The sequence below is a fragment of the Lottia gigantea genome (genome assembly GCF_000327385.1).
Source record: "Lottia gigantea unplaced genomic scaffold LOTGIsca_275, whole genome shotgun sequence".
In the NCBI taxonomy this organism is placed as follows: Eukaryota; Metazoa; Mollusca; class Gastropoda; family Lottiidae; genus Lottia; species Lottia gigantea.
In genome coordinates this window covers 2,053-12,193 of record NW_008708877.1, presented here as the reverse complement: position 1 = coordinate 12,193, position 10,141 = coordinate 2,053, and the positions used below count along the sequence as shown (strand labels likewise).

The following is a 10,141-nucleotide window of genomic DNA, read 5'->3' as shown; positions in this document are numbered from 1 at the left end:
GCAGTAACCAGTACGAAATATTCAACCTTCAGTCATACACTTCTTCTGAACTCTTTAGAGTGATACTGAATAATATTGAGTATGATTTATTGCCCTTGTTCTTGAAAACGTGTTCAATTTTTAGCTCGTGAAATTTTTTGAAGGCAAATATTCAATCTTCAGCGCGGGACTGAATAATAGAACCAAGTTTTGTCAAATCCAGCAAGAATCATGCCTTTGAGAGCTAAATTTGAAAGCGTTTTCAAAAACAAAAGCAATATCTCATACTAAATATTTTTGATTGTTCTAATTTTCAATAGGGTTCATCCTTGGGTGATTACGAACACTCATACCAAGATTTGTCGAAATTCGTCAAGAATTGTGTCTTGTAGAGTGTATACGAACGGACCGTCGGACGGACGGACGGACATGGGTGACGGCAATATTCCCCCCCCCCCCCATTTCATGTGGGCGTATAATCATGGAAGACATGACAAAAAGGAAAAAAGAATGTCTCGTAGTGCGTGCGGTGTCTGGTTACCAGTTTGCAGATGGCTACAGATGGATGGTTGTCGAACTGTACGCGTAGTAGTAGCTGCTGATTGGTGGAACTCACACGTGCATTCATAACATGCATTTGGCCTCGTTCTGATTCAAGTCTACTTGAATCAACGGAGCTTACCCATGTTGAAATGGAAGTTGTTGTACAATCAACTGGATAATCAAGATCAATTCTCGTAACAATTTTACACTGGAAAGAAACACATTTCTCTCCTAGAAATTTCGACCAAAAAAGTTTTGAATTTCAGCTATAAACTAAAGGTACAGTGGTGTAACCTATTTTCGTGTATATAACGATTCAACACCGAATTTCGTCAAAGTTAAAAAAAACGAAAAAAAATATATTTTTATGTCTTAGATGTTTCCTCAGATATTCTACAAAATAATTAAAATTGGTTTATTTCGATTTTCTTCATGAATCCTTCACTTTGACCCATATTTCATGAGCAACCAACTCGTGAACTGCGGCAGAATGCGTCACCTATTTTTGTGTACAATGTTTGATCTATAAATAAGTCTAGAAAAACACGTTGTATGGATACCGGGTGGTATAATTAACTTCTCTTAGTATTTATCTTTAATATCAATTCATTATAACCAGTGACAATTCCTTCAAAGAACCACGATTTAAAAAAAAAATAGTGACTGACAAAATATGATACGTAGCGTGATTTATTGCTAAAAGTCACTGAAACAACATAAGAATATGGTCCACTTTGTGTTCCATAGAAATTTTCTGCTGACACGGAATCCGCTTGTTGATCACGTGACTTCATTCGTTGTATTATATTTTAGCAGACGACACTTGGAATTTTCAAAAAATTTATTAATAAAGTTTGTCGACTAAGGTATTATTCTATTTCGGGGAAGGGAGGGTTTGATTGAAACTATGCCGCATCATAAACTGTTCAATGGTTTGATCAGATCTTCTGGGTAAAGTATCCTTTTCTTTTTGTTCTAAAGGTGATTTCTTAAGTTTCTAGTAGTTTTCAACAGTTGCCAATAGTTTCTAATGTCTCTAAGCATATATTAACAAGTAAAAATATGAAAGTAAATGTTTTACAGTGATATATAGAGTGGTAGGTGTCTATGACGATTAGTAAAAGTAATAATCACACATCTGCTTAGAAATATAGGGTTAACAAGGTTGGCCGGGGCATGAAACATAAGATTAGAATATGGTTGCCCCAACCCCCACCATCTCTCCGAGTTGAATGCTCGTTTAAGATTTCATCAGAAGTTTGTTTGTTTGTTTATTGTTTTGTTTTTTGTTTGCGTTTGCTTCTGTGTGTATATTTAATGCATAAGAAATATGTATTTGAAAAAAGGTGTCTTTCTGATATATATCTTAAAGGGACATATGCGCCAATTTTTATCACCAATCGTACCTTAGTCACAGAAACAGGAATTATTTTAGCTAAGCTGATCAGTAATAGAGTTCACATCTCACCATCGAAATTTAAGCCTTAAAATCCAATTTCCGTGTTTGAAAGTTTAAATGACGACTCGTCAATTAGTAAAATTTTGTCATATATTGAAAATACATATATAGAAATAGAAAGTGAAACTCCTAGATAAAGGTATTTTTGAAGGAATTATGCTATTTAAGTCCATTTCTAGTATTTATCAAAACTATCGTATATTCATTTATTCAAGACCCAAATTAACCCCCGAAATAGCGAATCTGTGCTATTTTAGTCTTGACAAAGTATCTATTATAATACAATGAGATAAAAATGGAAATGGTGACCATTTTGGATTTCGAAAAGATTTTTTTAGCTTCTTGTGTATTTCGAAATTTAACAGTAATTATTTATGGAGTGTCTGAGGCATATATTTACATGCATTTTGTACGCGTCAAATATGAGCACCCGAGACCCAAACTTCAGGAGGCTGTATAAAATTTTCCACAAGCTAGAACCATGGGGAAATCTGATAGTTCTATCTGCATTTGGCAATCATTAGCAGTTTCCGTAAAGCTGAACCTGACTCGTTAATGAATGGAAAATTTCGTTGTCGCTGGCAAAGTGTTGTGTCTTCTTTGAGACTCTTTACTTCCGGTATTTAACAGTGATCAAGTAATATTAAGATCTAAATATAGTCCATAAATTCAGAGCCTTTGGGTGATAAACCTGTCACTAACTGAAGGTGGGTTTCCTTATTTTTTAGTGTCAAATTAAGCAAACTATTTGACTAATTGGTGTTTCAAATGAATTATCATGTATTCTTAATTATATCATTAAAAGTTTAACCAAACATTAATGTCCATGTATATACAGCCTGGATGAACAAAAAAAAGACTTTTTGACCTTTAACAGTGATTTGACACTAACGAATTTTCATAAATGAAAATAAAGGAATCCATCTTTAATGCTATTAATTCACCAATTATACATTTTATTTATTCAGTTTGAATCCATAGGCACTATCTTACGAAGTTCTTGTTTTCATTGTCTTTGTTTACTCTTAGTCCTGAACGACCAGTCTCTCATTCTTAAATTACCAGAATCACGTGATTATGTGACATAAATGGAACAGTAACTTTCAATACTATGATAAGTTGCAGAGCGGCAATTGTAACTTTTACGATAGTCCGTTTGTATAAGCAGATAAATTATAAACAGTGACGTCATTTTTAGGTTCCTTCAAAGGCACTGACGTCATCTTCTTTTAAATGTCAAATTTGGACCATTTCTGGTGAAGGGATTTTGGTAATTTTTTGTATGTTGTTCTGCACACCTTGTAGTACAAAATAATACCATAAAACAATTTCTTGCAATTGTTTGGGAGTAATACTCTATTATTATTTTTTTGCATTATAACTGTGTTGGAAAAAAAATCCAAATCCTTACAAGACGATTCATTACGAATAAATTATAAAGATAGCTTGCTATCGTCATGCTTCCTCGGGGCCGTGGTAATTTTAGGGAGAAAAATTACGTATTCATAGCTAGATATTGTCCAATCAAAATTGACGCAAATTTCAACTGTTATGACGCTTTGTTTGCGAACGAAAGCAGTGTGCCTTTACATATTTTGATGAATACACAGTACAGCATTTAGTAAGATTTTCGTTAAAGAATTGAAGCCGGGGGAAAATCAAACCTTTCTTTAGAATATTTACGTTGAACAAATGTGTTCTTATCTCTTTAAACAGGCGGCGGCAACGCGGTCTTGTGTTTTGTGTCATTTCAACGCCCCCAAAGTGTAGTGGGCTTTAATACGGGTAAATAGGACCATATAAGATCGTGTCAAAACCCGTATTCGTGATACGATGGCCCACTGACAGTTGTCAGATAATGACGACATAAATGATTGTATTAACTGATAGAATATATAGAATAATTATGTTATTTATATGTTGTAGAGAAATGTTTTAATGGAAAGAGTGCCTAAAGATGGTGTTGATGGTAACAATAGATTGAAAGTTGCTCCAATTAAAAAACCAGGTAGATTAGCCCCCTGTATTCCTGTTTGAAGCAAAGCTGATATCACCTGTGCGTGATCTCTGATTGTTGTGATTCCTGGGTTTGTTTTGGTAGCTCAGTGAGTAAGGATCATGTTCACTAACCAGGGTTCAGGGTGCATTCTAGTACCCAGATAGATACAAGTCATTTTTATTTGCCCACATCTCTTTTAAATTGATGTAGGCCTATTTCTGCATACTTACTAAAACATGAACCGCCTAGAAAATGACTAGGAATCGAGCAGAGAAACGAATAGGGAGCAATCTCAAACTATATAAAGATAAATTCTAAGAAAGCTAATTAGGCCTAAGAACAATGTAGAGGAATGGAGCTTCCGTTCATAAGCTTTGCTACCTTTATCATGTTTTTAAGACGAAATTTAGTACAATATTTGTTGACTTTATGCAACTCAATGTATCACAGTGTCTCTTGAAACTTCACGACACTATGTAACAATATATTAACAATTGCTACAAACATAGGATATAAAATATCTGAAAACAGTATCCGCTCATTTTGGTTGTTTTATTTGTTTATATCTCCTTTTTATACGCCCACATGAATATGTGGTCGTATATTGTCGTTGCCCTCCGTCGGTCCGTCGGTCCGTCCGTCAACATTTCTTGTGAGCACTATAGAGACTACAGTTTTTATCTGATTTTGATAAAACTTGGTGTGATGCTTTAGATCTCGGTCATGTTCGAATTTGACATATTTTCGATGAACGGTTTTTGAGATATTGCCCTTGACTTAAAACGCCTTTAAATTTGTTAAAAATATTTCGTGAGCAGGATTGAAGCTACAGTTTTCATCCGATTCTGATGAAACTTGGTGTGATCATTGGAATTAATAAGATCTCGGACAAGTTCTAACTTAAGGCATTTTCAATGAATGCTTTCGGAGTTATTGCCCTTGACTTTGTAAAACGCTTCAAAATTTGTTTGTGAGCACAATAGAAGCTACAGTTTTCAACCGATTTTGATGAAACTTGGTGTGATCATTGGAATTGATAAGATCTCGGACAAGTTCCAACTTAAGGCATTTTCAATGAATGCTTTCGGAGTTATTGCCCTTCATTTTGTAAAACGCTTCAAAACTTATTTGTGAGCATAATAGAAGCTACAGTTTTCACCGATTTTGATGAAACATGGTGTGATGAATGGAATTGATAAGATCTCGGACAAATTCTAACTTGACGCATTTTCGATGAACGGTTTTTTAGTTATTGCCCTTGACTTGTGAAAAACGTGTCAAAATTTGTTTGTGAGCACAATGGACGCTACAGTTTTCAACCGATTTTGATGAAACTTGGTGTGATCATTGGAATTGATAAGATCTCGGACAAGTTCTAACTTGAGATATATTTTATGAACTTTTTTTGAGTTATTGCCCTTGACTTTGTAAACACGCGTCAAAAGTTGTTTTTTGCCCTTGATTAGAGCTGTGTGATTTAATTGTTTGTTGTATTTGGGTTATTGATATTGATTTTAAACATTTTGTGGAATTACTCAGAATAAATAACTGGCATATATATATGTAATTGAATTCAAACTAATAAAATTTCTTCAATATGAGACAATTCATACTTTAGTCCCTAAAGACTGTTTTATCATTTCTGCCAGTGGGCGTATGTTACCTTGCCTCGCAAGCTATCTTTTTAGATTTAGGTACAGAGAAGGAGGAAGAAACTGGAACAACGGTACTTATATTGTCCTATTTCAATAGTATTAGTTTTATTTCAATAAAATCTACATGTTCTAATGAGAAATTGATGAATATTCAGTTTTGACTATTAAATTCATTATTGTATAAAGATCATTGGATTTGAGCAAAAAAAAAAAAAAAAAATACTACAAAAAGTACATGTAGAATTATTTTGTGCTCAATTAGATTTCAGTTCATGGAGTAACTCGGTTTATTTTGGGGGTTTTGTATGGGTCATAGTAAGCTTATGACAAGAAATCAATATTTGACCATTCTGTTTTTCATTTGTAGATTGATATTTCTAAATATAAAAAGAATGGAAAATGGACAATATTACCATTATCTGTAATACCCAAACTTAGCTTGCCTGATTTATCTACTATTTATCATCAGTAAGTTAAATATATTTAGCATAATTAAAGTTGGTAAACTCCTGAAGTCATTCAACCCAACAATTTGGTCAACGTTTTTACTCAGACCTTATAAAAGCCATTTCGCCCCTAAATTATTCCCTTTCCGTCCCTTCTCCGTTTCGACCCTTTCCCATACCGCCCCTTGATATTTTGCCAACAATTTCATTTTTGGTCAAACCACCGGACCATATGCACCCGAATCGGTCTATGAAGTTTAGTATTTTAATTTGAAATATTTATAGGTTACTTTCTTTGTTTGCTGCCATGTTAAGTGCTGCCTTATTTATTGTATGACAAGGTTATGCCTTATAGTTTTTCAAACAATCAATTCCTGGTTCATTCAAAATGGACGTCCTCGCATGTCTTTTTGAGAATATGGTATAACTATAATAATATTCTTGGAAATATGTATTGAGAAGAGGTATATATTGCTTAGTATCCATTTATTGTTATCGTTTCCATGGTAATTTATATCCATTTCCCTGCAAAACCGGCACAAATTCTTTCGGTGCAAGTATGAATTTTTAGTTTTCGTTTTGGCGTACGTAGGAAAGGCCTTAACATGGAAATAATACACACGAACGTGGTGATTCATTTTAACCTGATTCACCATAGTTGACAGTTGTTGCGTGTCTTATCCCTTGTGGCTCATCTTACTTGAGATGATTTACCCCAGACGAGAGTATATTTCAATTAAGTCTTCAAATCACATGTGAATTGACAAAAAAAAAGAATAAAATGTCACAAATAATAATCCTTAAATGATTTGCATAGGCCATTTAGTAACGAATAGTCTTATTTTCAAGCACAATTTACATAACACTGTATGGACTGAATTCTAGCAATTTAAAACAACCCTATGTGTTATCATTTTATTATCGTAGATATTTAGACCAAAATATACAATATGAGTGTAAAGATAGACTGAGAATGGGTAACATAACTGATGGTGGATGGGATGTTTGTGCAGATGAACCTTACAGACCAACTAAAGATGGTTTCGTTTATTCTTTTGGGTAAGCTTTTTCTTTTTCTAAATAAGTGTTGTTGACTGACTTGTAAACACTTGAGCTGCAGTTATTAGCTTCCACTTCCTCCCGATATTTGGAAACCGATATTTGATTATGAGAAATGAATTCTGATTTGATGATTAATTATTAATAACTAATCAACAGCGATTTCACAAACGTTCCTCCGGAAGTGAAGAGTTGTAGGTCCGTAGTTCAAATTACTCTGTTCCCGCAGAAATCACGGCATGTATTTTTTAACTCGGAAATTCTTAAATTTGATGTTAAGAATAGTTTCTCTGTCGCCAGGTCGATACAAATCGACAAGTGTACTTTGCAGCATTGACATATGCATTTTGAAATGACGACATTGTTATTTTAACGACAGTCGACAATTTTGGCAACGTTATACCTCCATACGCGGTATAGAAAGTATACAAAGGACATACATGCTTACACAATGTTTACACATTGAAATCAAACTTACGTAAACTTTTTGAATAGTTTTGGCGTTCATAAATTAAAGGCTGGTTTTTTTCTAAGTAAAACTCTAAGATACGTTAATGGACATATTTCTCTATATAATCGTGTATAGTTTTGACAAATTTGGACAAAAGAAAATTTCGACCTAGATAAAAAGCGGAATGCCCGGTGTTCGGCCTGGTTATCGTGCCTAAAATTCATCGCAAAATAGTTTGGGGTCCTTTCCTGGTCGTTTTTCTGCACGGTTCCTGATCGCGTTTTCTTTGGTCGTTTCCTAGTCGTTTCTGGTCGATTTATGGTTTTTATTAAGTAGCCTATGCATACCATGGTTAAGAATATGAATCAGACCAATGGATCCAATGACTTGAAGTGAATTGATTTCAAGCATTTTGGTATATATAATATTATGAATTATAAGTGGTTACTAAATTATATTTTTACTTGGTTTGTCGTTTTTATTTCAGAATTAATAATGATTTTAGTTTTGATGATGCTATTTCTAAAAAATATAATATTCCAGTATTTTCCTTTGATCCTAGGTATGTGTTATGAGTTTATTTCTTTAAAAAGTCCATCTGATTTAGTGAAGAAGAATCTTCAGAGGGGGAAACATTTATCGAATTTGTTGTGTAATTAATGACTAACGCTATTCAGATTTTTCGCAAGAAAGTTGCACACTCTTCCATGTTTGCTCCCATGTGCTAGTCAAGACAACTTAGATTAATGGACCTAATTCTGACCAATGTAAATTAAAGATTTTATGATATAATTATTGAATTTTGCTCACCAACTGTTTATGGATACTGTTGCATTGAGGGACAAGTTTAATGTTCCATCCATGCTACTAAACTTATACAATTAGTTAGTATAAAAGCAAAAAACCATTTTGTGAAATGGTTCCTCCGACAAATTCCGACACTCCGACAAGACATTTGAGACTTGATATTCGCGAATTGAAAAGCACGTTTTTATCACGCGGGCTGCAATAAAAAGTGGGAATGATTTTATTACGTATGAAAAAACGAAACAATAAATAAATCATTTTTCAACATCTATCGTTTGTCTTTTGACAGAAAATGTTTAGAAAGTATGCGCGCTATAGTATGTTTCGGACTATTCTGACCTCTCAAAGCAGAGAGCAGAATTATTGCCCGAAATGTTCCTCCTGACCTTTAGGCCTAACCACTTATTATTTCAGTCTGTGAAATATCATTTATCTCATACGACACTTGATCGATATGAGGACCAGTGTTTATAAAATACAATTCTGCGGAAATATGAAGTCCACGTTCCGATGGTAAATTCGAAAATGCAGTCGCCGACAAAATCTCAAAAAAAAAAAAAAAAACAATAACATGGCGCGCTTACTATTATTTACTTTGGAACTCGCCCAGTTGGATAGCTAAACATTTGCTGATTTTCTGTCAAAAGACATACGATAAATGTTGAAAAATGATTTATTTATTGTTTCGTTTCTTCATACGTAATATCAACATTCCAAATTTTTATTGCAGCCTGCGTTATAAAAACGTGCTTTTCATTTCGCGAATATCAAGTCTCCAATGTCTTGTCGGAGTGCCGGAGTCTGTCGGAGGAACCATGACACCGGAGACAAGAATTGCTTATAGTCTGACTTAAGAAAATAAACATCCATATTTTACCTGGATAAAAATTATTCCAATTTATAGTTGGTGTGAATATTGGGGGAAGCTAACTTATTGACTCACTAAGGAAGATATATACAATTATAGAGTGAATCCATCAAACTGACTCAGATAATTCATTTCTGATTGCATTGCAAATTGTTTTTCTCTTAAAGCATGAATACAAAAGCTCACAATAGAAGTAACTTAGTTCATTTTATACCTATTGGTATAGCAGGAACTAATAAGGTCATAAACAATGGATGGAAGGTTTTACCATTGAGTGATATTTTAAAGGATCTTGGCCATAAAAAAGTAAGTTGAAAATAGTCAACTGCGCATGGAATGCAAAAGCGAAAAAAATGAACTAGAAAAAATCGAAGAAAATCAGAACTAATTGGGACGGGAATAATATCATACATACCGCTCGCAGTTGTCACGTCAGTCACCACAAGGTTTCCGTTTGAAATTTCAGAATGTATTTGGTCTTCGACGAGCGCACTAAATTGCTTGCACGATAATTGTTCATTTCAACTGGAGTCAGAGTAACATCCGGTGACAACAGTTTTAAAGCCGTATTGTACACCTTCTCAAATAAATCGATAAATCTGGATAATCGACGTGCCCAAGCATCATAATTTAGGCCGGATCTTACCGGATATTACCTCTCACTCATTTATTAGTTTTTTGAATGATGGACCAAACTATGCTCTAAAAAGCATGTTGAGTACACACGGGCAAGTTTGCAGTTGTTGTACTGCCCAGGATTTGAAAAGTAGGAATCAATTGAATTTCTTGATGCTGAGATTTCGGTATTCTCTATCGAATAATATTACACTTCCTTTGATATATCTGCTGAATATCCTATTGGCCTACGTGCAGTG

General features: G+C 34.0%; 1 protein-coding gene across 1 annotated transcript; it reads left to right on the top strand.

Moving 5' to 3' along the window:
* Positions 1–489: 489 nt before the first annotated feature.
* On the top strand, positions 490–9,762 carry LOTGIDRAFT_175384 (hypothetical protein; the record flags this gene model as incomplete). The annotated part of the gene is made up of 8 exons (XM_009056415.1): positions 490–597; positions 3,908–3,989; positions 5,630–5,706; positions 6,003–6,103; positions 7,009–7,140; positions 8,079–8,153; positions 9,434–9,572; positions 9,733–9,762. 8 exons carry the CDS (start codon positions 490–492, stop codon positions 9,760–9,762), a joined length of 744 nt encoding a protein of 247 aa, XP_009054663.1.
* Between the last annotated feature and the right edge of the window lie 379 nt (positions 9,763–10,141).